At 49.2% G+C, this 27807-nt stretch overlaps 1 protein-coding gene across 1 annotated transcript; it reads left to right on the top strand.

Moving 5' to 3' along the window:
* The first annotated feature begins 17053 nt into the window (after positions 1-17053).
* On the top strand, positions 17054-25736 carry LOC127033576 (centromere/kinetochore protein zw10 homolog). The gene is made up of 7 exons (XM_050921503.1): positions 17054-17217; positions 18333-18467; positions 19719-19820; positions 20607-20684; positions 20839-21019; positions 22198-22340; positions 25692-25736. The coding sequence occupies exons 1-7, from the start codon at positions 17101-17103 to the stop codon at positions 25734-25736; spliced, it is 801 nt and encodes a 266-aa protein (XP_050777460.1). The 5' UTR covers positions 17054-17100.
* Positions 25737-27807: the final 2071 nt, after the last annotated feature.

Raw genomic sequence — 27807 nt, 5'->3', positions numbered from 1 at the left:
GAAATGGGTCTGACTTGCTGCATGACCTTCCAGAAGGGTGACCACATGTCCTGACTGGATAGGGACAGTCCCAGTATTTGGGGCTTTTTCTTGCATAGGCTCCTATTATCCCCCACCCCTGTCCTGATTTTTCACACTTGCTGTCTGGTCACTCTATGTTCCAGACAAACTTTACTTTGTCTGGTTAGTTTCTCACGCGCTTTTGCTTTTCAAACAAAGAGGAATAAATGGTTTTCAGGTCTTTGGTTTTCCAATAAAAGTTTCCACTTAATCACAAGTGTGTTGGGTTTTTCTTTTGGGGAGATATGAGGTGTTGGGGGGGCAGGGAGAAGCTTGTAGCCAAACTTCCAACCTGCCACAGTGTGGGGCTTCTCCCATTCCTTTTGAGGTTCTGAGTTGGAGGTTTTGGAGCTTGATTTAAAATCCCTTCTAGCTGCTTGGCCAAACTCCCTGAGCACACTATCCCCCTGGTTCTCCAGCAAGGGTCAGGGAAGCCATGTTCTGAGATATCAAACTCTAGCGCAGATATACTCTGACTGCAGGTTGGATGCTGCAAGAAGCTCTTTGCAGCACCTATTAAAACACTGATTTATTTGGTCACTCAGGATGCTTTTCCTATATTTTGCACAAAGCCATTGATGCTGTGAACATATAAAAACTAAAGATTTCCTGTGTCCTACTGCTTACATATGAAACTATAGTAAATGAAACAATTAATTCACACTACTGGGGCATGTTTGGGGTAATTGCTGACTTGGCTCCTGAACCACTGAGGCCTGGGTATTGCTGCTTGTGAGCTGAGCCCATGAGGCTATTGGTATACCCTAAAAGTGAAGAATTGCCAGATTCTCTGCAGGTAACCTGTATGTGCTGGTTGACCTCAGCCTCTCATAGGGAGAGCAGAGAACTGAGCCATGGGCTGATTGGACCCCAGGGAAGGGTTAAGGGAGACTTGCTAGAACAGTGTAGTTTGAGGGACTTGTCAAGTAGTAGTGGATTGAGCCAAGAGCATAGGCCTGCCTACCTTGCAAGGCCATCAGGAATATAGGTGGCTGCTTGCTCCAGTAAATGGACCTTCCCAAAGACTCAGACTGGACTACACCTCATTAAGTATGAGGCTGCAGGAGTGGGAAGCCTCAGGGCTGAACTAACTCTGTGTGTGGTGGTGGTAGTCAGATTTACTGCAACTATCTAAACAGCTGCAGAGCCCTCTACCAAAGTGATCTCCTAGGATAATCACTAACTGTTCTCCCTCTCCCACCAGTTCTGGTGTGCCGCGTATAGCTAAAATTAAGTACCTGCTCTTCAAAGCAGAAACATTGTGATTTGTCCCCTACCATTGTGGCAAGAACCAAATACCCTGTTTGGCTGCAGTATAAATAATGTGTACCCACGTTCTGGATTTTTCTTGTAAGTGGCTAAGCCTGTGCTGTGCTCTCTCCTTTCTGCTTGCACAAAGCCACCACCATCTAAGGAAACTACACTGCTAGCCTCTAAACTCAAAGGGCTGCTGCCACATGCTTAACACAGCTGTGGAGAAAGATGTCTGAGGTTGGCTTAACTAGGACTTGGGGGCAAGTTGCAAGAGGCCTGTACCTCAGTAATCCAAAATTATGACTGCTTAGAGCTAAGACCTCTGTGAAGTGCTAGTGTAGGCCTGGTCCTCTCTGTAGAACATACTGAAAGGGAGAATAGGCCCTGCACCCTTAATCCATTAACCAGTGTGTGATAATGTGATGACCATTCCCAGTTAGTTTGTGCCTTTTGTCTTCTCCTTACATAACTACAGTGGAGGTGCTTATAGTAATAATTAGCCCTTCTAAGCCTGGGATTCTATACTTGGATGCAGAAAAGGGCTGATAGACTGTCTTTAACCTGCATTTTATCTGCTCCCCCACACTTCTATCAGTAAAGCAATAATATGCAGCTGGTGGGAGTGTATTTTTCAGGGGGAGTAGGAGCTGAATGGGGGATTAGCAAAAGAGACACAGCTGACCACTGCCTAGACTCTACCCAGATTGTAGCTGCATCACAGACTGGCAATTCTTTTCCTGTAGACTTCAGTACAATTCAATACTAAAAACAGCTCAAAGGAAACCTGGGATCAGTGAGTAGTAATATTTGAGCTAATCACAACAAGGAACATATGACTGAGATAATACCCATAGTAATCTCTCATGTTATGAAATAGCAGCTTTATACATTTGGCCTGAGCAGCCAGATTGCTGTTAAACAAGATGAAAAATATAACCTCCTTCCCACTGATAAGAGAAGATCAAGAACCTGCTGAGGCTGGTGGCAGATGGAAAGAGCAATACAGGAAGAAGGGAGGAAATCTTGTTGCTATTTATAGGTGGAGGGAAATGCTAGTAGATGTTTCCAATGGGTCTTTGAGTTTGGGAATTGGGGTTGCACACAGAGTTGATCACAAGCAGATTTGCAATGCTGGTGAAAAGTGTCAGATTGGGTGCTGGAGCCTAACAGGTTCTGGTTATTCCTAGAATGCTGCATCATGCACAGCAGCTACAGAAGGGCTTCTCCTCTCCCCTACAAAGTCTTGCAGGCATGCCTCGTCCATGCCCCAGCCTGCTCACCCCTAAACATGAGAGTGAGGGATCAAGGGCCAGATCCTCCAAGCTATTTACACACCTAACTCCTGGTAATTTCAGTGGGAGTTAGGTGCCTAATACTTGAGAGGACCTGGGCTCAGATCTGAAACAATATCCAACTGGTAAAAGGCTCCTGTTCCCATTCTCAGCCCCCTGCACCAGGCAGTGGCCCTGAAGACTGAGCAGGAGCCCCCTGCATATGCCAACACTTAAATGCACAGTGCCTATATACAACCACCCACAAAATGCTGCTCTGTATGGGGTTCTGAGATTTTAATCACCTGCTGAATTTTGTTTTTCTATAACCTTATTACAAAAGTCTTTGCAAAAATAATTCCACTTAGCTGCAGCTCGATCTGGAGACACTGGATGTGTTGAGAGGTTAGGGACAGCAGTCAGAGGATGCAGGGAAGGAGGGGGAAGGGACACACTGTACAGAGAGTTATCCATATGGCACTGTCAGTAGGAGACACTTCCCTATGAGTGCCTGAGCTGCGCTGAGGGAAGCACCAGCTCCGGGTACCTACAGTCCATGAAGGACATGGCATGGGAGCAGGAAAAAGTGTGAAACCAAAAGGGCTGCACAAACCCTAAAGTGCCTGATGTGGACATAATGGGAACTAGAGACTATGGAGAGGGGCTCCCTGCCCCCCTCCAAGCAGCACTCCCTGGGGTGACTGAAGGTGAGATTGTTAATTCTTGTGTCATGTGACCCACACTACACAGTGGGGCTCTCTGTCACTCGCTGCTACAGCCCTTGAGCTAGCAGAGCTGGTCATTTAGCACAGGCTGTAAGATCTAGAGGTCTCCAGTTGGATCCCTGCTGCTTATGACCTACCCCTGGGCATTACCTTATACTCACAGGTAAGGTGACATTTCCTCCACATAACAGTCAATGGCTGATGAGCCTCCTGGCTGTGGGTCCCAAGCCCTTGTTCCACATTTCCCTGGTCCCTTACCCCAGCCTGGAGTAGGGAGCTATAGGGATCTCTAACCCCACCACCTCCTCCATAGGAAGGCAGCATCAACTGCCTGTATTGGAGGGAGAGAGCACAATGGCTCCACCACAGAGCTCAGTGGTGAGGACATAAATGCACGTTCAGGTTGGCCAGAGAGCAACAGTGCACCTTTCCCCATCTCCGGATGCAAAGCAGCAGCACTCGTCCTTGGGGCAGACAAGTGACTGCACTGGGGTGGAGCTCAGACACCGATCTGGTTCTGGAACTCAGCACTCGTTTCCTCCTCCGTGATGTTGGGGATGCCCAGCCTGGCCAGGGGTTCCTCATTGGGACCCTCATCCTGCAGGACGTCATTCAGCTTGGCTGAGAAGCAGGGATGCACCAGGTGGTCCCAGTACAAGCTCAGGGTGGACTGGTCCAATCTCGGGGGCTGTGGCATCACAGCGGCAACTTGACAGCTGAGCCCAGTGGTTAAAGGGGAGCGAAGCAGGAGGCGGAGGAGTGGTGGCGGGGAAGTGCTGTTTACCCAAGCCAGGGAGCGGAGAGGGAGCTCTGTCTCTGTTCTGAGCAGAGAAGCAGGGAGCTGGACTGCTCCTTTCTGACACCCCCCAAAGTGGGAGCTGAGCAGATTAGGAGCTGTGGTTCAAATTCAGCAGCGACGCCAACGATGGTGTAAATGATTTCCACGCCTTCTGCTGTCTAGGGCTCAGCGTTAGCCCCCCGCACCCATCTCCTGAGGTCGCCACAGATCACAGTGTGTCTGGGCCCCATTCGGCTGGGGGTTCCCCTCTTGCAAGCGAAGGCGAGGTGACAACAACCTCTTACACACCGGGTGTTCAGTGCAGGTGCACCAGTGCTCCAAACATGTCACACCTCCTGTTCTCCACTGGTTCCCCCTTTTCCGACCCTCACAGCCACTGTTTTAATCCCACGGGAAGCTAGCCCTTGGGATGGGGCATCTCACAAAGCCACCACTTTACAGCAATGGAGTTTTAATCAAGTCCCTGAGATACTAATTGCTTGTTGAATGCAGGAGATTGTGTGGTTCATTGGACAGGGTGTAGGACAGGCTGTGGGTTGCATGCTTGCCTCTACCACAATCACTCTGTGACATCAAGCTTGGCCTGCCTCTACAATGGGGATAGTGTTAATGGTGCTATTTAAAGTGCTTAGAGATCTCTAACTGGGAAGTGCTGTGTGAGTAGTAAGTGTCTCAGATTCAGCCTCTAACTAATTTTGCAGCTTTTCTTTCACTCAGACACACCCTGCTCAGCTTCTGCCTTTAAACCCAGTCCCCAAAGTTCTTTGTTTTTGTGACACTGGAGTGATTCTGAAGCAAAGGGGAAGCTTGCTAGAGCCCTCTGCATAGCACTACCCAGAATGCTTTGCCAGTACCCAGCAGTGCCACCCCCTGAGCCTGGGGAACACATGGGAAGGTCCAGGAGTGGTTTGCGGTAGCCCCAAAGGTTTTCTGGGGCACTCTGCAGAGCCAGATTTGGGGATGGGTTCAGCCCTCCTTAGTCACTGGGACTTTACTGTGTTTAGCTTTGGCCTTTGTAAAGAGCTGGTCGCAAGGAAGCTTGTAGGACATTTTTAATAAAATGTTTTTAGTATCTTTCAGAATAAACACAGCAAACTTCTTGCTGGAAGTGCAGGTGGAAGGCAGGCCCGGCTGGCTCCTGGCATGTCACCAGCAATGGAATCTCTTCCTGGGGACTCTGATCTGTAAGCAGCTGGGATACCTCCAGTAAGTGATGCTCCTCTCAGCATAGACATAGTCAGTCAGTCTCAGGTACAAGTCTTTGATTTGCCATTTTGATGAAGATAGTGCAGAAGTAATGTGATCAGAGCACAGGACTGGGAGCCAGGGACCATAGAGTTACTGATATTTATTTGGGGCCTAGATTCAGCTGAGAATGGGGTCCCATTGTGCTAGTCTCATTTCTCACCCTTTTTCTATTTTGCCACTGGAAAAGGGAGTAAACCCCCAAATCAAACCATTTGGGGGTTGGAATTTTCACTGCAAATTTAATTTTTTTCACCTGATATATTGTTTTAAATGAAAAAAATTCTGTGGGGAAAAAACAATCAGCATTTTTTGACCCACGCTAGATGTCCTGTAGCTTGGGTTTATTTCCTGAGACTTTTATAGCAGCTTCCCAAGCTTACAGAATCATGGACTGTGGGATTATCTTTCCATCTGCTTCCCCGGAAGTTGGGTTAAGCCCTTATATCATCCCTGTCTATAGAGTCACTCCCAGATATCATGTCACTGTTGTCCTCTCCACTGCTGTTCTGTGGCTGTGCATTTCCCGTGAACATCATATAGAGATGAGGAGGATGGTTTTCTGGCATAAATGAGAAGCAGGACCCCTGGGTTCTAACTGTACCTCCTCTACTCCCTTGTGACCTCTATTCTCTGTGCCTCATTTCCCCCATCTTTCAAACAAGGATCATAATAGTCACCTGTTTGCCAGGTGAGGATGAACTCATTCATGTTTGGAGCGTGTTTTGAGATCCTCACTTGGAAGGTGTCAGCGAAGGACACAGTATTGTTACTTTCTCCTGTTGTACTCACACGCTGTCGACATTGCAAGGCTGGCAAAGGGATGGTAGCATCTATAAAGATACTTTAGTGATGCAAGCAAACCTATTTCCTGATTTTGGGGTTAGAGTGTAAAGTAAGGGCTGGGTATGTTCATTTGCAGTATTATTATTTAGCCATTAGCTGTCCCTGTGTGCTGTACAGTTCCAGACAGGGCATTGCCCCTGGTAAATGAGAGAGACAAAACTGGAACTCAAGTTGCGTGCGTGGAAGCCTGTTTTTGTGCGTCTGTAGTTGGTAGTCCTCCTGGTTAAGCACTGTGATTCCATGAAACATGGCAGGGTAAAGGTTTAGTCCTCTCAGTGAGTGATGGATATTATATTGAACCCTATCTCTGTGTGAGAATGTGGCCAGAATTAGCATGTATAAACTAGAGTACAATGATTCTATGCAGAAGAGAGGAAGGAAGTGCCCATAAGAACGCTGTCATGTGGGTGAGCTCTCGGATCTCTCTCTGTGTTTAGGTGATGACATTTGCTGTTGCTTCTGCAGACTTGCCCATCACAAAGGAGTGAACCTGACAGATGTCAAAGTGAATGATACGCAAGAGTTTGTTCAGATTGTGCCCAACCAGAAGAGCAGCATTCAAGACGTGTGGCAGGTCAGGTGGGTGATGGAGCTGGAGAGAGCAGGACCGGCATTGAGGGGACTAAAGAGAAGGTCCCTTCACTGCTATATTGTCTGAGGAAAAAGTCTCCATGTTTCTGGAGGTGACTGCCAGGCTTTGCAGGGCTGGCATTGACTCTGATCAGCAAACATGGAGGGAGGGAGAATATCTGAGCTGGCAACTAAATGATGCCAAATGGGAACAGAAATAGCACAGCGACTGCATGGGAAGGAGCCACAACTGCCAGGAGGGTCACGGTGTTCGGTGCTTCGGTCATGCCACTAAAATAGGACCTAAGCCAGCTTGATGCTTACACAGCGGGGATGTCTGCACTGCACTCAGCACGTGTGGGAATATCCGAGCTAGCTTAGATCTAGCTAGTGCCAGTACCTATAGCAGCAAAGCTTTGGTGACGCAGACTTCAGCATAGCCTAGCCACCAGAATAAAGATCCTGGGTCCCAGACAGTCTGTGTTTCATGGCTAATGGTACCTGAGCTAGGCACTGGAGTACGTCTACACATGCTGCAATCACACCTCCGATTGCAGAGCAGAGATACCCTCAGTGCCAACAGAGTAGCTGACTTCCTGACCTTCAGGCAGGCCCGCTAGCCCTCTTAGAACAACTCTTCTTTGCTGCTGCAGCAACACAACCTGGGTCATTGCACATGTGAGCTTTCTGCCCTGCACCAGCTCATGTTTACAAAGTGCTGGGAAGGAGAAAAGCCTTCTGTGAGTGCGATGATTATTCCTATCAGAATCCACTTTCTAGGCATCCTGGGTGCATCTGGCCGGTCGCCATTCCTAGGGGAGCTGCCATAGAACCCCGTGATGGGCCATCGCTGTGTTTCCTGGCTGCAGAGTTCTGGGAGAGCTTTATTTCAAACCCTGATTTTATTCTTGTGCAGGAGCAGCTGTGTTTCAGGGTGAATTGTGCCTCTGAAGTGCTCCGGTAAGTGCTTTACCCTGTCCTCATATTGCACTGGGGTCTCTTGCATTCCCTGTGCTATTATAGACCCTCTGTTACTTAGCACAAGCCCCAGGTCACCTAGACACCCGAGCACCCTGTGCTCAGCATGGCCCTGGTGTTCGTTTGCAAAGCCTGTGTCATTCTTCACCCATCCAGCAGCCCCAGTGTTGCATGGTCTGCAAGCAGCAGCATTACTCAGTCGGGCAGCTCCAGCCCTCTTGAGCGACCCTGCAGTAACAAGCCAGCACAAACCAGCTGGTCTGGGTGGGAGGAAGATTTAGCTTCCCAGCTGGCTGAGTGGCAAGAAAAAAGGGTGGTTTTGAAGCCCCCGGAGCAGCCCCTTTGTCCGTGTGATTTCACAGCTGGGGTCTGTTTGCAGCGGCAGCAGTGACATGACCGTCAGATCCCAAATCCCTCCTGTCCATATGGCACAGCTACTGTGTAATTAACAGCATGTGCAATCAGTGCCCCAGTCCCCCCGCAGTATCTAAAAACCTTATGCTCTCAGCAGCCCCTGTTTGTCAGGGAAGGCAGCTGTGGCCCAGAACTCTCCTCTTGAGGCCCAGGGCTATTGCCGGGCAAGCGGCTAGCCCAGAGAAGGCCCAGGTGGAGAGGTGGGACTCCTGCATTCCTTGCTGTTCTCTCTTGCTGCCTCTCCACTCTGGTTTAGTGGTGCTGGCTGGGGGAGGAGACTTCGTTTAGGTATCTGGATGGGCAGGCAGAGGTCCTGGAACTAGCTCAGAGCACACAGAGGGGGTTAGAGTGGGTTTCTCTGTTATTTCACATGGAGAACAGCACAGGTGGCAAAAGAAAGGGAGAAAGCTGGGGCCACCCTGAATCCCTGATGTTCTGTGGGGGGTGAGCCAGGGACTTAGGCAGAGCAGGAGCTCACAGCCCGGAGGCAGGAGCACGCCTGGGGAATGACTCCTGTCAGCTGCTTCCCTCTGTGCTGCCTGCTTTCCCTTTCTTTCCTCCCATTTCCTGCCTCTTTGTTCTCCTGCTTGTCTCCCCCAGGCTTGGTGCTCAAAGACCTTCCCTCTCTCCCTTCGGCCCCAAGGAAAAGCTCCGCTCAGCTGCTGGAGAGGGACAGGTTTCTCGGACACCCTTTGCTGCCAATCCCTCCCCATTCTCAGGTGGTGTTTGGGGGCACCGGGTTCACCTTTCTCCCCCTTTGCAGAGTGTGGCCTGCGCTCCAGGGCAGCCTGGATCGTGGGCGGAAGCGACGCCCCATTGGGACGCTGGCCGTGGCAGGTCAGCCTGTACCTCAACTCCAGACATGTCTGCAGAGGCTCCGTGGTGGTGCATGACTGGATCATCACAGCTGCTCACTGCGTGCACAAGTGAGTCTGGGAACGCCAGAGCCGGAGGCCTAGTGCCGAGCCCTAGTGCCGAGCCCGGCTGTTCCCCCAGCAGGGGAGGGACTGGGGAATTGGCCACCCCAGCAATACTGCAGCCCCAGAGGAACAGGTGGGCCATGTCTCTGCTCAGTTACAGGCGGCCTCAGGTCTCCAGCTGGCTGGTCTTTGCTGGGATTATCACCCACGTGTCAGTCCCACAGCAGGCTGGGGCGGCGGTGGAGAAAATCATCTACCACCCCCGCTATGATGACAGGAGTCACGACTATTACATCGCACTGATGAAACTCACAGCGCCCTTGAACTTCTCCCTTGAGAGAGAAACCCATAGAGAGCAGCGTTTTGTGGGTGTGTATAGGCACTGTGCATGTAAGTATTTGCATATGCTGGGGGTTCCTGCTCAGTCTACAGGGGGCTGAGAATGGGAAGCACTTCTGTAGCTGCTGTGCATGGTGCAGCATTCTAGGAATAACCAGAACCTGTTAGGCTCCAGCACTGCAATCTGACACCTTTCACCAGCACTGCGAATTTGCTCGTGATCAACTCTGTGTGCAACCCCAGTTCCCAAACTCAAAGACCCATTGGAAACATCTACTAGCATTTCCCTCCATCTATTAATAGCAACAGGATTTTCCCCCTCCAGTGAATTAAAAAGGAGCAAATTTATCTGTATTGCCCCTTCCATCTGCCACCAGCCTCTGATCTTATATTATATTATCAGTGGGAATGAGGTTATAGTTTTCATTTTGTTTAAGAACAATCTGGTTGTTCAGGCCAAATGTATAAAGCCAACAGTGAAGGTGATCAGATGCCCAACTTTGTCTGCAAGAAACTCACTATTTCTTTGCAGCTAGGCCTGTAGACTGTTCTTCAGCTGGGAGTGTTCATGGTGATAGAATACAGGGATGGGAGATCATCTCCTACCAGTTATTTAATGAAAGTTCAGGGAAGACAATAAAGATACCTGCTGATACAATCTTACATGACCAAAGCAAGTGAGAAAGATGGCCGACTGCAGCATTAAGATTGATGCCTTACCCATCCAAGCAGTGTGGGAAGGCAAAGCAGCTGGGTTTGCCTGCTACTGCTTGTACTGTCTGAGATACTTGGCATCTCTGCACACTGTCTGGTAAATGCAGCAGGGTCACAGGCAGCTGTCCAGATTAACTCTATACCTCTCCTGCATCCATTGCAAAAGCAGAAATGCAGAGGGAAACTGACAGCTGTTCTCATGAGAGTTCCCTGCAGTTGCATAACAGAGCATGGAAAGTGGGTTAATCTATTTCCTTTGCTGCTATTTCATAAACTGAGAGATTGCCAAGGGTATTAGCTCAGTCATATGTTCCTTGTGATTAGCTCAAATATTATGCAATCAGCCAAAGAGAACCCCATTTACCACTCACCCATCCCAGGTTTCCTTTGAGCTGTTTTTAGTATTTAATTGTACTGAAGTCTGCAGGAAAAGAATTGCCAGTCTGTGATACAGCTACAATCTGGGCAGAGTCTAGGCAGTGGTCAGCTGTGTCTCTCTAGCTAATCCCTCATTCAGCTCCCACTCCCCCCAAAAAATACACTCCCCCCAGGTGCATATTATTGCCTTACTGATAGAAGTGTAGGGGAGCACATAAAATGCAGGTTAAAGACTTGCTAGGTCTCCCTACTTCTGAAAAGCAGTTTTTCAGCCCTTTTCTGCATCCAGGTATAGAATCCCAGGCTTAGAAGGGCTAATTATTACTACAAGCAACACCTCCACTGAAGTTATGGTAGAAGACAAAGGAACAAATCAACTGGGAATGGTCATCACATTATTTCACAGTGATTGATGGATTAGCTCCTGTTGTGTGTGTGAGCAGATGAGGACAGAAGCAGGTTATAATACAATCTTTTCCACCACAGCTGTGTTGCTTCACCTCCCTAAGAGAAATCAGTCTGAAGAAGGGTGAATGTTAACTATATTTCTACCTTTACCACAAGGGTGCAGGGCTTGTTCTCCATTTCAATATGTTCTGCAGAGAGGATCAGGCCAGTGCTGGCAGTTCACATGGGCTTTGGCTCTAAAATGTCAGAGTTTTGGATTACTGAGATACAGGCCTCTCGCAACTTGCTCTGCTGAATCCTAGCTGAGCCAACTTCAGGCATCTTTCTCTGCAGCTGTGTTAATAAGCATGGGGCAGCAGCCCTTTGAGTTTAGAGGCTAGCGGTGTAGTTTCCTTAGATGGTGATGGTTTTGTGCAAGCAGAAAGAAGAGAGCACAGTACAGGCTTAGCCATTTACAAGAAAAATCCAGAAGGTGAGTACACATTATTTATACTGCAGCCCAACAGGGTGTTCGGTTGTTGCCACAATGGAAAGGGACACACCGCAGTGTTTCTGCTCTGAAGAGCAGGTACTTAATTTTAGCTATACCAGGCACACCAGAGCTGGTGGGAGAGGGAGAACAGCTAGTGGTTATCCTAGCAGATCACTTTGGTAGAGGGCCCTGCAGCTGTTTAGATAGTTGCAGTAGATCTGATTTCTAGTAGCACACTTAGGTGGTTCAATCCTGAGGCTTCCAATTCCTGCAGCCTCACACTTAATTAGGTGTAGTCCAGTCTGACTCTTTGGGAAAGTCCATTTACTGGAGCCAGCAGCCATTTATCATCCTGATGGCCTTGCAGGGCAGCAGGCCCATGCTCTGTGCTCAACAACCTTCTACTACTTGACAAGTCTCTCAGGCTACAGTGCTCTGGCCAGTCTCCCCTACCCCTTCTCTGGGGTCCTATCAGCCCCTGGCTCAGTTCTCTGCTCTCCCAGTGAGAGGCTCAGATCAACCAGAATGTACAGGTTACCTGCAGAGAATCCTGCATCCTTCACTTTCAGAGTATACAAATAGCCTCAAAGACTTAGTTCTACAGCAGCAATACTCAGATCTCAGTGATTCAGGAGCCAAATTAGCAATCCTTACCCCAAAAAAGCCCCAGTGGTGTGAATTCATTGTTTCATTTACTATAGCTTCATATTTAAACAGTAGGGGATGGGAAAATCTTTAGTTTTTTTTTACGTTTACAGCAACATCAATGGCTTTGTGCAAATGAATATAGTAAGGGCATCAGGAGTGGTCAATTAAATCTGTGTTTTAATAAGTGCTGCAAAGAGCAGCAGGAGCCAGATTAGAGCTACTTGCAGCTTCCAAGCTGTAATCAGCATGTATCTGCTCTACCAGTTGAGGTCTCAGCACCTGGTTTCCCTCACCCTTTCTGCAAAACCAGGGGGATAGTGTTCTTAGGGAAGTTGGTCCAGCAACTGTGAGGGATTTTAAATCAAATGCCAAAACCACACAATAGCAGGTTCCAAGTTTTGCTACTAGTTTCTCTCCCACCCCCATCTCCCCAAAAGAAAAATCCAACACACCTGTGATTAAGTGGAAGCTTTTACTGGAAAACTAGAGCTTTAAAAACCATTTATTCCCCTTGTTTTTGCTTTTTCTAACCAAGTGAGAAATTGACAGGAAAGTAAAGTTTATCTAGAAGGTCACACTAACTCAGATCCATTTCCCAATGAGATCCCCCCAAGATCTAATCTCCTCCACATAAGAGGAAAGGAAGTAAACATTTAGGTCACTGCCCCTTCCTGCAAAGACAACAGGTGAGTGTAGGTGTCTGATACAAAGCAGTCGACCACTTGGCTGGGCCCAGCCTCTGGAGCAGGTAAGAGCAGGTGCAAAGCACTTCCCCTTCACAGAAATTTTCAGAAGCCTCCAAACAGCCCTTTCCCCTGTGCAGCTGCCACCTGCTACCCCACATTAGAGCTCCTCCATACCCCCCCATCCCAGCACCAGCCCACCTCCCCAGCCAGAGAGTTCTCCTTTTTCCCAAAAAGAAAAATTCAACACTTGATTAAAAGTAGATGCTTTTATTGGAAAACCACAGATCCCTGAAAACCATTTATTCCCCTTGTTCTTGAGAAATTGACAAGAAAGTAAAGGTTGTTTGGAAGGTAGGGTGACCGGAGATCAAGTGTGAAAAGTCATGACAGGGGTGGGGGATAATAAGAGTTTATGTGAGAAAAAGCTCTAAATATCAGAACATTCCTTCACCCTACTGGAAGGTCATGCAGTAAGTCAGACCCATTCCCCAACCAGATCCCCCAGGGGAGCCAATCCCCTCCAGGCAAGAGGAAAGGAAGCAAACATGCAGGTCACTGCAAAGAGCACAGGTGAGTGTGGGTGTATCAGATACAGAGCAGGAGCAGACCCGGCCAGGCCCAGCCTCTGGGGCAGGTGCAAAGCGCTTCCCCTTCACAGGCAGCTTCTCAGAAGCCTCCAAAGGCCCTTTCCCCTGGGCAGCTGCCACCTCCGCAGCAGGCTCCGGGGCCCAAGACCTGCCCCCCGCACCAGCCCAGCCCGCAGCCCCCAGGCCGCTCCAGCCACAGCTGGGCCGCGGCTCCCCCGACCCGGGCCCCACTTACTGCCGGCCCGGCCCAGCGCCAGCCCCTGGCTCCTCTGGCCGAAAGGCAACAGTTCCGGGGGCCGGTTTATATTCCCCGCCCCGCGGCAGCGGACCAATCAGACGGGGAGCTCGTTCACTCGCTCGGCACCTGCGGACCAATAGAATGGCGGGGAAAGAGCAAAACGTTCTAAACAAGTTTGTCCCACGCTGCAGCTCGTAGGCCCGCCCTCCGCGATGCACTCTGGGAGTTGTAGTCTCGCCCGGGCTGCCTCAGACACATTCGTGGGAATTGGAGTCCCACAGTAGGGGGCGGGCGGACTCGCTTTCCCGTGGTGCCGCGCGGTGTCGGGCCGCTGATAAGGAGGTGGCCGCGGGTCTGAGCGGGCGCTGGGTCCGCATGGCTGCACGTGTAGTGAAGGACGCGGCTCCTCGTAGGAATGTGCTACCCGCAGCACTTTCCGGTACGTATCGATTGTTCGAAGCTGCTACTGTATTAAACTGCTACCTGATGTAGCAAATGTCTCCAGCGAGCAGTTTCTCGCACTAGAGTCCATGTGCAATTGCTCCCTGTAGAAGTGTGCTAGCGGTAGCAGTCAGTGATACCTATAGAGTGTAAGAAACAGTTTCTGTAAAAAGATGCTACTTTTTTCGTGCATACTTGAAAACTGTTAAATTTCAATCATTAAGATTTTGAAAATAAACATATCCCAAACTGATCCCTGGAGAACCCCACTTGTTATGCCCATCTAGGTTTCATTTCCATAGTTTATGGGAATGTCATGGGAGAGGGTATCAAAACCTTACGAAAGGCAGGATGTACCACATCTACTGCTTGTAGGCTTGTTACACTGTTAAAGAAAACTATCAGGTTGGTTTTACAGGTGAGACTACTTGAAATACCTTTTTTTAGCAAAGTTTGACCTTCCCCTGCTGCAGGTAGCAGTCCTACAGCACGCATTTTCACACACATGTATGTGTATGAAACTACAAACTATAGGGATGTGCTGCTACTTGTAGCACTGCAAGGTGATGAAGCCAATTCCTCTGTAGAAATCAGTTACATCCCATGGTCTTTTTTTAAGCAAAGTTGCACCTGTTGCTGCTGCAGGTAGTGAATTCTTACTCTGAGCAGTTTCTGAGAGCTGTGAAGGGCCATATCTGTTAGCCTTCTGGTTTCTGAACAACAATTGTTAGCTATTATTCTAACAGAAAATGAGATGGATTGGGTATGAGCTAAAGACATGACAGTCTTAACTCCTCTGCTGACAAAACATGAAAATAACCTTTTCCTTTCATGTGTTTCTGGATGGTACACAGCTGGAGTCAGCTCAGTTAGGGCCCAGCTGGCCCTGATAAGGGGGCTGTGGGCCAGAAGCTGGAGAAGTACGTGAAGTTGAACAGTGCTGGGGAAGGGCAAGGGAAGCTCTAGCCTTTTAAACCCATGGTGCCACACAATGGTGGGCCACTGCTGAGAAAGTGGCCAGTGACCATGCACTAGGTCCCCACAGCTGCCCCATCCCCCTCACTGTTGGCTGTGGGGTTGGCACTCGGGCCAGCTGGAGGTCAACAACCAGGGCACCTGGATCTCCCAGCTCTCCCACTGGGTGGAGGAGCAAAAGGTGAGGCCAGGCATGTGTGTTGGGATCATTTATTCCGCACCTAAACGGAGTGTTTGTGTTGCCACAATGGTAGGGAACAAACCACAGTGTTTCTGCACTGAAGAGCAGACATTTAATTTCAGGAACACCAGAGCCAGCAAGAGAGAGAGAACAGCTACTGGCTACCCTAGGAGATCACTTTGGTAGAGGGCTCTGCCACCATGTAGATAGTTGCAGTAGATCTGATTTCTGCAACCAAATAGACCTACTTCAACCCTGAGGCTTCCAACTCCTGCACCCTTGTACTTAATTAGGTGTAGTCCAGTCTGACTCTTTGGAAAGATCCATTTACTGGTAGCAGGCCTCTGCTCTTTGCTCAGCATGGTACTACTCCTTGACAAGTCCCTCAAGCTACACTGTTCTGGGGTCCCCACAGCCCATGGCTAAGTTCACTGCTATCCCTGTGAGAGGCTGAGGTCAACAAGCAAGTGAAAGTTACCTGTTGAGAACTCCTCATTCTCCACTGTTAGGGTATACCAATAGCCTCAAAAGTTTAGCTCTGGAGCAGCAATACTCAGACCTCAGTGTTTCAGAAGCCAAATTAGCTACTATTAACCCAAGCATGCCCCAGTAGTGCGAATCCTTTGTTTCATTTACTATAGCTTCATATTTCAACAGTAGGACACGGGAAATCTTTACTTTTAATGTTTACAGCAACATAACAGTTTGTGCAAATGAATATAGGAAAAGCATCAGTGTTTTAATAGGCGCTGCAAAAAAGCTGCTTGCAAGCTGCAGTCTGAGTATATGTGGTCTAGAGTTTGGTCTCAGAACATGGCTTCCCTTACCCTCACTGGAGAACCAGGGGGGATAGGGTTCTCAGGGAGGTTGGACAAGCAGCTGGGAGGAATTTTAATTGAAGCTCCAAAACCTCGAATTCAACATTATAAGCAATGGGAGAACCCCCACACTATAGCAAGTTTGAAGTTTTGCTACAAGCTTCTGTCCCACCTCCATTTCCCCAAAAGAAAAATCCAACACGTGATTAAGTGGAAGCTTTTATTGGAGAACCAAAGACCCTGAGAGCCATTTATTCCCCTTATTTTTGCTTTCTCTAACAAAGTGAGAAATTGACAGGAAAGCAAAGTTTGTCTGGAAGGTCACACAGCAAGTCAGACCCATTCAGAGAGCCAATCCCCTGCAGGCAAGAGGAAAGGAAGCAAACATCCAGGTCACTGCAAAGAGCACAGGTAAGTGTGGGTGTATCAGATACAGAGCAGGAGCAGACCCGGCCAGGCCCAGCCTCTGGGGCAGGTCAGGGCAGGTGCAAAGCGCTTCCCCTTCACAGGCAGCTTCTCAGAAGCCTCCAAAGGCCCTTTCCCCTTGGCGGCTGCCACCTCCCCTGTCCGAGAGAGCCCCCCCCACCCCCCAGCCCCGCGCCCCGGCCCGAGCCCCCCCAGATCCTTCTGCCCGAGCCCCCATCCCCGCAGCCTCTGGGCCGCTCTTGCCACAGCTGGGCCGCGGCTCCCCCGGCCCGGCCCCCTCCCCCGTCCGCCCCACTTACCGCCTGCGCGGCCCGGCCCGGCCCAGCTCCAGCTCCAGCTCCAGCGCCAGCCCCCGGCTTCCCCCGGCCGAGAGGCAGTAGTTCCGGGGGCCGGTTTATATTCCCCGCCCCGCGGCAGCGGACCAATCAGACGGGGAGCTCGTTCACTCGCTGGGCGGCTGCGGACCAATAGAATGGCGGGGAAAGAGCAAAACGTTCTAAATAGGTTTGTCCCAGGCCGCAGCTCGTAGGCCCGCCCTGCGCGATGCTCTCTGGGAGTTGTAGTCCCGCCTGGGCCGCCTCAGACAGGTTCGTGGGAAGTGCGTCCCGGACTAGAGGGCGGGCGGACTCGCTTTCCCGTGGTGCCGCGCGGTGGCGGGTCGCTGATGAGGGGGTGGCCGCGGGTCTGTGACCTGGCGCTGGGTCCCCATGGCTGCTCTGTCCCCCTCGCTGGTGGGTGCGGTGCTGGCGCACTCGGGCCGGCTGGAGAAGGAGGATCTGGGCTCCCGGATCGCCCGGCTCTCCCGCCGCGTGGGGGAGCTGAGGGTGGGGCCTGGTTGATGATCGGGGGGGGGCTGGGTATGGGGCGGGTCTGTGGGAGCAGAGGGGATCCGGGGGGCGGGGTGTGGGGGGGGAATCCGAGGAGGGCTCCAGGGGGGCTGAGTGTGGGGGGGCAGTGGGGGGATCCAGGGGGGCTGGGAGTGGGGGGCCCCCGGGGGGCAGAGGGAGGGATCCAGGGGTCTGGGTGTGGGGAGGATCTGGGGTACAGGGGGGATATCCAGGGGGGCTGGGTGTGGGAGGAACCCAGGGGGCAGAGGGGGATCCAGGGGGCTGGGTGTGGGGAGGATCTGGGGTACAGGGGGGCTGGGTGTGGGGGGCCCCCGGGGGGCAGAGGGGGGGATCCAGGGGGCTAGGTGTGGGGAGAATCTGGGGTACAGGGGGGATATCCAGGGTGGCTGGGTGTGGGGGGGACCCGGGGGGCAGAGGGGGGGATCCAGGGGGCTAGGTGTGGGGAGGATCTGGGGTACAGGGGGGATATCCAGGGGGGCTGGGTGTGGGGGGGACCTGGGGGGCAGAGGGAGGATCCAGGGACTGGAGCATGGAGGGGACCCCAGTGTGTGTTTGTCTGTTGATAGGGGCAGAGCAGGGGTGCTGGGAAGGGGGGGGAGAGAAGGGGACCCTGCACAGGGGGCTGCCTATGGGGACCCTGGACAGGGGGATTCCAGGGGGAGAGGGAGTGCTGGGGGCAGGGAGTGATTGTGGGATCATGGGAGAGGGCAGTTAGGCTGCCGGGGGGTTCCAGAGAAGGGAAGGGACAGGGTGTGAGCATGGTGGTGGTGACACCGCCCATCTCAACGATGTAGGGTTGCAGAGAGGGCTGCGTTGGGGGTGGGAGACTTTGGCCCTGTGGCCACACCTTGGGGCTTCTCTCTGTGCATGTTTAGGGTTGGCAACCCTCCGGGATTGGTCTGGAGTCTCTCAGAATCGGCATCAATCTCCTGGTGACTATTGAAAGCAACCTGGGAGATTTTAATAGGATATTTTAAGAAAATGACATTACATCATGTTGGAAAAAAATATCTGACGGAATAGCTTCAAACAGAGTTGGCAACCCTATGGGTGTTTGTTTTTCTGATCCTGAGTCCATCCCTTCTACCTAGGGTGAAGTCTGCAACATGATTAACAAGAAGTATAACGAGTTCCTCCCGAGCATGCAGAGCGCTGAGGACTTGGTGTCACAAGTGGACAGTCTGTCCGGCAACATCGACCTACTGAAATCCAGGATCGAAAATGAGGTGACATGGCAGCGGTTTCACGTTGTCTGTATCTAGCAGCTTTCATCCTACATCACAGTAGTTTCAGAGCCCCTCGTGTATATTAAAGCATTTATCTTCTAAGCCTCTCTGCATTCAGATAGCGAGGAATCGTTCTTGTTTTGCTGTTGGGGAAACTGAGGCACAAAGCAGTGGAATGACTTGGCCAAGGTCACATGGAGATTCTGTGCAGAGCTGGGAACTGAGCCCAGATTTTCAGTATATTGATTGCAAGACTGTCCTTCCCGTGGCCTGCTTATATTTTTGTGTGTGTCGTCCTTTCTATACCCCTGGACTAATTCTCTTAGCTGTCCTCTGCCTTGCCACTCTGGCTTTGAAATCTAAGAAAGGCTCTAATGCAGATGGGATAATACATCTGGATTTTTTTCTTCGCAAAGGAGAATGATCAACTCAAAAATCATACACTGTGAAAATAACTTTTACATCTGATACCAGTTATGCTATGTTAAAAGTGAAAGAACCTTAAACATCCACTTGTCTCTGTGTATTTGTTGCTGTGTATTTAATTTATGTTTCTCAGCATATACAATAACAATCAGTGACATCAGTTACACTTGTCTGTAGTCAATTTCAGCTTTGGGTTTCTAGTGCTGCAGTATTTAAGGAGAAACAATGCAGGAGATTGTTCATTTGTTTATTTAACAGTTTGGGGATTTTTTTTAAAAGATCCATTGATCTTGCATGGCTAGGGAAGCTTTTAAAATGTACAGATAAACTGTACTTTTGGCTAAGGTCAAATTGACATTTATCTCATTGAAAAATAGAGAACTGTTAAAGGGACTGTGGAATCCTTTGACTTGAATAATTTTTTTTTAAAGATCTGCAATCTGATATCGCCATGTTCTACTTTATTCAAAAATTCCCATACAATAATTCTTTTAATTTTTTTTTACGAGTTTTTCTTCTCTCCTGTTTAAAAGGGTCTTTCTAGTGAGGTTAAAATAGTCTGATCATACAGAGAAACTGAATATATACACATTTCTGTCAACTGCACTAGGTAAATATACTGGGGAAATAGAACCTTTTTTCCTTCTAATTTCTTTCACTTATAATAGCCGTAGGTGTTGTTTGTAACTTTGGGAGGTACGTACGTTTCAGGCAGCACGCTGATGTTGTCATGTCGGTGTTACTTTTGAAACAGAAATGGCTCTCGTAGCCTTTGGTTACTGTAAATGAGCTGCTGAAGGCTTGATGTCTGTGCTGCTGTTCTAGGTCCGGCAAGATCTGAACGTGGCCATTGCGGAATTTACTGAACTGAAGCAGCAGCTGGAGCGAGACTCGTTCGTTTTGAGTGTGCTGAAACAGCTACAAGAGGTGAGGAAGGAGGCTGGGAAAATGGTTTCAGATCACAAAATATTTCTGTATTTTTTTCCACTGACTTCTTCCTGGGTCTTCTTAGTGAATAAATAATCATGACTCTTCTATCTCTATTCATATTGTGTTTTTAAAAAGCGCTCTGTAATCTTAGAGCTGAAACTTATTTGTGTGTGATTATAGAATCATAGAAATGTAGGACTGGAAGGGACCTCAGTACGTCACCTCATCCAGTTCCCTGCACTGAGGCAGGACCAAGCGTTATCTAGAACATCCCAGATAGGTGTTTGTCCAAGCTGTTCTTAAGAACGCTCCAATGACAGAAATTGCACAATCTTCCTAGGTAATTTTTTCAAGTTAGGAACTTTTTCCTAATGTCTAACCTAAATCTCCCTTGCTGCAATTTAAGCCCATTGCTTCTTGTCCTGTTCCCCCTTGGCCTTCTCTTCTCCAGACTAACCAAACCCAGGGTTTTGGGTTTTTTTTTCAATCTTTTCTCATTGATCATGTTTTATTGATCTTTAATTATTTTTGTTGTTTTCTCCAAATTGTCCACATCTTTCCTGAGGTGTAGTGCCCTGAACTGGACACAGTACTCCAGTTGAGGCCTTATCAGCGCTGAGTAGAGCGGAAGAATTACTTCTCGTGTCTTGCTTACAACACTACTCCTAATATACCCCAGAATGATGGCAGTTATATCCCATTTTGTATTTGTGCAACTGATTATTCCTTCCTGCGTGTAGTATCTTGTATTTGTTTTATTTAACTTCTGTTGAACTCTTTCAGTTTGATAGGGCTATGAAAGACTATAGCACCGCATTACTGGAAAAGAAGTATGTGGCAGCAGCTCGCCATCTGGAAAAGGTAGTAACAAGCTTCTCAAGTATATGTAATTATATCTCTTATAAATATCGTCAATAATTATGCCGTGATTCCCTGATGTTAGCACTTGCCTGCCATTGGCTCAGTGTCCCTGGTACCCATGATCTGTGCATAACTGTCTTCCTCTTATTGGTAGGCACGAAGTAGTTTGAAAATGCTAGAATCCCGCAAAGGCTTTGAGCTGAAGGTTCTGAAGGCACTAGGCACGGAGCTGACGGTGCAGACCCAGAACATGCTCTATCACCTGGGAGAAGAGTGGCGGCAAATGGTTTTGTGGAAGCTTCCTCCGTCAAAAGGTGCTGAACATCTTAGTTTGGGTCGGTGACAGAAATGATCCTGGCTCGAAAAGCTCTTCAGAGCTAAGAAGTTAGTTAACATAGGTGAGCTAGGATGGATAGATTCAGCTAGTCCGGTCTAACTGCTTTTCATCCTGCTTCTTGATTATTATAACTCACAGTCCATAATAGCGTGGAAATTATTTGTGTTTAACTCTCTTCTCAGGTGATTAAATCCACTGAGGACTTTGAAAAACGCTCGAAGAACATGGAGTTTTTAAAAGGAGATGCCACGGACTTACTGAAATACGCCCGCAATGTCAATTCCCACTTTGCTAACAAAAAATGCCAGGACATGATAGTGGCAGCCAGAAAGTTGATGACCTCAGAAATACACAATACTGTAAAGGTGCTAGAGATCGCAATTTACAATGCGTATTTGTAAGAAACCATCTAGCTGTTGAAGGAGAACAGCTTAAAAACACTGAGTCTGGTTTTTATAGAGGATTGGTTTGTTTTTGTTGTTTGTGTGACCCCTGCAGGAAATGGTTGCTTCTTAAAGCTTTGGGTAGCCCTCAAGTGCATTTTCCGTAGGGCTGATATTCTAACTAACAAGCTGAATATGATTTTTAAAATAATGGAATGAAGCCTTCCTCAGAACCAGATAGCTGGTTTTACACATTTTTCTGAGGATCATTATAGCTAATACAAACGTAAAGAGAAAAGATCCTTTAGATGGTGCTTAAGAATGAGATGCCTACTATACATCACATATTTCCCCCACGGCACCCACTGCTGGATCTCCGGCTGGGGTTACACCACACCTGAACACGGTGAGCAGATCCAGCAGGCACGGGGAGCTCTCTTGTAGCTCCCTTTTAAAACAAAGACGAGTGAAGGCTGCATCTCACTGAGGGGATGTTTGAGGCTAGAGAAGAATATTGAATTCTGATCTGCAAACCTACTGCAGTCCTCAGTCCCAACCCTCAGCCCCTGCTGCTATTGCAGGCTGGAGCTCCTTAGACATCCACAGCTCTGCTCATACCCCCAATCCCCACTGCTATTCCAAAGACCCTTCTCCTCCTCCCAACACCCAGAGCCCTGGAGATAGAGGGTCTCTGTAATGCTCCATGTCCCTCTGTGCCTTGAGTTCAAACCCCAGCATCTTGCCACCAGGGCTGCAGGTTAAACTGTCTCTTGTTTGTTTTCCTCACATCCAGTTCCTGTTGCTGAGATGCTGAAGGAAGCTATTGTTCCCTTAATCAGCACCAAGAAATGCAACAGCTCCTGCATGTACTCTGGTGAGCTCACCCCCAGGATGCTGTGTGCCGGCTACCTGGACGGGAAAGTAGATGCCTGCCAGGTGAGAGCAGGGAGAAAACAACCCCTGTTGTTAATAGGCCGAGAGGGATCGACTCCTTCCCCTCGCTGAGGAGCAGTGTGATGCTGCTTACCGTGGGCTGGATCCCACATGGTGTCTATCACATACATGAAAATGGGGAAGAGGGTAGGAAATGTCGCTCCCATCTAAATGAAGAGGGGTCCCCCTCTAGCCCCTTACCGGAGAGGGCATGGCAGGAGCATGCTCAGGCCCCGTGCAGCACAAGGTGTGTGAAGGGTGAGGTGGGAAGCTCTGAGGGGCAGAGCAGGGGCACGTTGGGGGTGTGCTGGTGCCCTGTGCAGAACTAGTGAGAGGCTGTGGGTGTCAGGTCGGGCATGATGGGGTTTGATCAGACCCTTCATCGAACCAGGGAGGGGGTGTCAGAGGTGGGGATGGGGGCATGGCAGGGGTGTGCTTGGAGCTAATGCACAGGCCCCCTTCATCCTGGGGAACAGCGGGCCACTAGAATGTAGAAGTGCAGCCACCCCCATGAGTTAGGTTAATGCTCCTTTCCACAGAGAGGGCAGCCGCCCCACTGCACCAGTATACAAGCTGCAACGAGCCTGCTTTTTCTCTTTCACTCAAAAGTTATAAATCCCACTCCTTAGCAGCTGCCCTTAATGATGGACAATGCAGGATCGATTCCCACCCCACGCCGTCCATCCTCCAGATTCATAGATTCATAGATTCTAGGGTCAGAAGGGACCAACGTGATCATCTAGTCCGACCCCCTGTACAAAGCAGGCCACAGAACCCTACCCATCCACTTCTATAACAAACCCCTAACCTATGCCTGAGTTATTGAAGTCTTCAAATTGTGGTTTGAAGACCTCAAGCTGCAGAGAATCCACCAGCAAGTTTTCCATGCCCCACGCTGCAGGGGAAGGCGAAAAACCTCCAGGGACTCTGCCAATCTGCCCTGGAGGAAAATTCCCTCCCGACCCCAAATATGGCGATCAGCTAAACCCTGAGCATGTGGGCAAGACTCACCAGCCAGCACTCAGAAAAGAATTCTCTGCAGTAACTCAGATCCCATCCCATCCAACATCCCATCACCAACCACTGGACATACTTATCTGGCGATAATCAAAGATCAATTGCCAAAATTAGGCTCTCCCATCATACCATCCCTTCCATAAACTTATCAAGCTTAATCTTAAAGCCAGATATGTCTTTTGCCCCCACTACTCCCCTTGGAAGGCTGTTCCAGAACTTCACTCCTCTAATGGTTAGAAACTTTCGTCTAATTTCAAGTCTAAACTTCCTAGTGTCCAGTTTATACCCATTCATTCTTGTATCTACATTGGTACTAAGCTTAAATAATTCCTCTCCCTCCCTAATATTAATCCCTCTGATATATTTATAAAGAGCAAGCATATCGCCCCTCAGCCTTCTTTTGGCTAGACTAAACAAGCCAAGCTCTTTGAGTCTCCTTTCATTTGACAGGTTTTCCATTCCTCGGATCATCCTCGTAGCCCGTCTCTGAACCTGTTCCAGTTTGAATTCATCCTTCTTAAACATGGGAGACCGGAACTGCACAGAGTATTCCAAGTGGGGTCTCACCAGTGCCTTATATAACGGTACTAACACCTCCTTATCTTTGCTGGAAAAACCTCGCCTGATGCATCCTAAAACCGCATTAGCTTTTTCCACGGCCTTATCACATTGGCGGCTCATAGTCATCCTGTGATCTACCAATAGCCCAAGGTCCTTCTCTTCCTCTGTTGCTTCCAACTGATGCGTCCCCAATCTATATCTAAAGTTCTTATTATTAATCCCTAAGTGCATGATCTTGCACTTTTCAGTATTAAATTTCATCCTATTACTATTACTCCAGTTTACAAGGTCATCCAGATCTTCCTGTATGATATCCCGGTCCTTCTCTGCGTTAGCAATACCCCCCAGCTTTGTGTCATCCGCAAACTTTATTAGCACATTCCCGCTTTTTGTGCCAAGGTCAGTAATAAAAAGGTTAAATAAGATCGGTCCCAAAACTGATCCTTGAGGGACTCCACTAGTGACCTCCTTCCAGCCTGACAGTTCACCCTTCAGTACGACCCGTTGTAGTCTCCCCTTTAACCAGTTCCTTATCCACCTTTCAGTTTTCATATCGATCCCCATCTTTTCAAATTTAACTAATAATTCCGCATGTGGAACCGTGTCAAATGCCTTACTGAAATCAAAGTAAATTAGATCTACTGCATTTCCTTTGTCTAAATAGTCTGTCACCTTCTCAAAGAAGGAGATCAGGTTGGTTTGGCATGATCTACCTTTAGTAAAACCATGTTGTACTTTGTCCCAATTACCATTGACCTCAATGTCCTTAACTACTTTCTCTTAACCACTTACAGTCCTTAGGCTGTGCCCATCTGTCCTAAAGCCGATCATTCTGCAGTCAGAAGCAAAGGTTGCTAAAGATGGGCTACTGCATTACTATTGATTACAGGCATTTAGCCCCGTCTTTTGCACTGCCACTAGTCCCAGCTGGAGACGGGCACTGAACAGAGCAGACTGTTGGTGTGAAGCTATACAGCAGCTCCTTGGGGGGAGCTAGACCCAGAGTCACAGACGGAGCGAGGCGCCTAACTCCTGTGGGTTTGGATTGGAGCTAGGAATCTGACTCCATTTGTTCACCTGGCCCTTCGAGAGCAGCATCTTTGGTCCGGTAGTTAGGGATGTATCAGGCCTCATACAACAAAGTTAGCCTCAGGCTGTTGGGTTTCATTCTTGGGCTACGGTACTGCACCCCTGGGTATCAGTGAAGCAGTGCAGAGGAAGAACCTTCCACGGGGCCCAGGACCCTCCTGCAAGCTGTCTGCAAATCCCAGCTTCTGCTCCTTGAGCACCTTCTAGCAGCATTGACCCCAGGATGAAGGGGCCCCACACAGCATGGTTCAGTTCTCTTCCTGCTGCAACACGGCTGCCTAAACAGGAGAGAGGAAGAGCCCCGGAGAAAGTTCTGTACAGCATTTGGCCCAGATTCACAAAGGTATTTTGCTGATTAACTCCCATTTATTCAAACACCTTTGAAGATCTGGCGCTGTGTCACTGGGGTGCATGGATTGAAAATGGCCAGTAAAGTGCTTTGAGATCCTCTGGCTGAGGGAGAGGAAAATCATGAGCACTAAAGCAATGTAACAGAGCAGGGGTTTAGCAATCTGCATGCCAAGGGGACATACCGGCAGCAGGCAGCTCAGCTCTGCCCCTTCCTGCATTTCAGCCTCTCGCAACACTGACAGGGCCCACAGGGCAGGAGCAGCCCTACGGTGCATAACCCCACCTGCTAGCTTCACGGAAGCCCTGCCCCACCGTCACACTCGCTCTGTCTTGCAGGGAGACAGTGGGGGGCCGCTGGTTTGCCAAGATGAACTCACCTGACGCCTAGTAGGTATTGTGAGCTCGGGCACGGGATGTGCTGAACCCAACTACACTGGGGTTTACACCAAGGTGGCCGAATTCCAGGACTGGATTTATCAGATCATCGAGGTAATGGGAGCAAATGGACAAAGGCCTGGGTGGACCTCCAAGGAGAGGCTAGAGCAGAGCAGGGTGTTGGCTCATCAGCTCTGTCATCCTGGCTACCACCAACTTGCCCCTTTGGTCATCGCTGCCCAATGGGTACATTCCTTCCTGATCCCTGGGACAATCTTTATAGGGGATGGGAACGGAGGTGGGTTTAAAATACCCCTGCCATTCTAGATCTAGTGCAGCTCCTGGGAGAAAGTCACCAGCTCTGTCCTCTGCAGCAAGACCCTTCCAGAGGCAGAAAATCAGAAACGCAAGCCGGCTCCCTCTGCTTTGGACAGCAGAGAGCTGAGAGGCACAGAGGCAGGGCAATCAGCAGCACAACATGCACCTAAATACAGAGGGATGGAAAAATACTCCCAAAGGCCTAGATGGCCCTGCTCCCTGTGGGAAAGGTAGGTGAGACAGCCGGGATCTTGCAGCACAAACACCTGCAGTGCATCCATACACCACAGCCTGAGCACACCGGTGCGCCTCCAACCAGCCTGGGGTCTTCAGACCTCAGCCTGCCTCCCTCCCCCAGAAAAACAAAAGCACAGGAAGGAGAGGAACACGGAACAGAAGCTACAGGGGACATTAGATTTAAGAGGAGACTCTGAGCTTAAAAAAAATGCCTAAAACCCCCACTAAGTTTCCGTACATCAGTTGTAACTGACAGCAGGGCCCTGTGAAAGTTATTCTCTCACTCACCAGCTCATTGCTGGAAGTGTCTTTACGGTATGGGAGCAGAGGGAGGTCAAGTCAGTTTCTTTTTTCCATGGTTTGTTTCTAGTCAATATCAGGACTGCAGCAACACCCTGAAGTGTTTGAATGTAAGACAGAGCGGGGGAGCTTTTTCGTTTTTAAAACAAAATTGGCATGAAAACAGCTAATTTCTCTGATTTGAACGAAAATATTTCTATTGAACTCATATGCTTAGAGGCCCAAAGCGTGTGGAGAGCAAACAGAAAAATCAGCTTCTCCCCTGTATCAGAGAGCTCTGTCACAGCCTGCACTGTGAGCTACTGACAGCTGCTGTCGGAACAGGTGGAGATATTCGGGAATGCTCTGCTTCCACCCCAGGCCTTGCAGTCCCGGGAGATGCTGACTTGGTCAGACCCAGTAAATACATGCAGAGCAGGCTGTGGGTTTTTTCTGAGCTAGATGCAAAGCAGAGAGAGCCCTGTCTGTAGTGAAAACCCCCCAGAGCAGCTCCTGCTGTTCCATCGGGTGCTTTATAAATATGACTGTTTTAATAGTGGACCGGTGGGCAGCAGGTCAGTAATCAGATATATTTGAAGCTGTTGGAGCAGGCAGTGGCTCCTGGCCCTAGAATTAGTTGTAACAATACCCAAACTTCACTAGAGTGAGAGGAAGTTCTGCAGGCGAGAACTGTGCTTGTAAACTAAGCAGAATTGAAATATTCAGGAGCGTAGGACTGGTTGTGGGGAGCAAAATCCGGAGAATAGCATTGGTTTCATTAAAGGGGTCAGAAGAGCGGTGGTGGAAATAGGTCTTGGTATTAACCTGTAATTGTACAGCTCAGGCAAACGATTGCCTTTTCCTCTCTTCCAGGTGGGCGGATGGCAAAGGGCCCCTTGCAGCTGAATTCTCCCCCACTGAGGTAAAGAGTTTAATCCGAGCCTTGTTCCAGAACACAGAGAGGAGAGCAGCGGCCCTTGCGAAAATTAAATAGCCTTGCGTTTACTCCTGTGCAGTAGACCTTTTCCTGGGAAAGCCACAGTAAATCAGGCTTCAAACTCTTATTTGGATTTAACCCTTTTTTCTAATCAGTTTAGCTTTATGAAAGCACTTCCTAAAGGCCTGGCCAATGGGAAAAAAACTTCACCCACTCAGCTTCTGTACAATAAATGTAGCAATTTAATGCAGCTTGGCCTCCAAAAGAAAAGGAGAGTAACTCCTTGGCACTAGCCGGTGCTGCTTC

Source organism: Gopherus flavomarginatus, chromosome 13 (genome assembly GCF_025201925.1).
Source record: "Gopherus flavomarginatus isolate rGopFla2 chromosome 13, rGopFla2.mat.asm, whole genome shotgun sequence".
Lineage (NCBI taxonomy): Eukaryota > Metazoa > Chordata > Testudines > Testudinidae > Gopherus > Gopherus flavomarginatus.
Note: the sequence above shows the minus strand (reverse complement) of the source record. Positions and strands in the feature narration are given on the sequence as shown.

What these genes read in the sequence shown, in the direction of transcription:
- LOC127033576 (XM_050921503.1), top strand. Translation starts at nt 17,101, where the DNA reads ATGGCTGCTCTGTCCCCCTCGCTGGTGGGTGCGGTGCTGGCGCACTCG. An exon ending in GCCGCGTGGGGGAGCTGAGG is followed by an intron (nt 17,218 to 18,332) that starts GTGGGGCCTGGT and finishes CCTTCTACCTAG; the next exon opens with GGTGAAGTCTGCAACATGAT. An exon ending in TGCTGAAACAGCTACAAGAG is followed by an intron (nt 19,821 to 20,606) that starts GTGAGGAAGGAG and finishes GAACTCTTTCAG; the next exon opens with TTTGATAGGGCTATGAAAGA.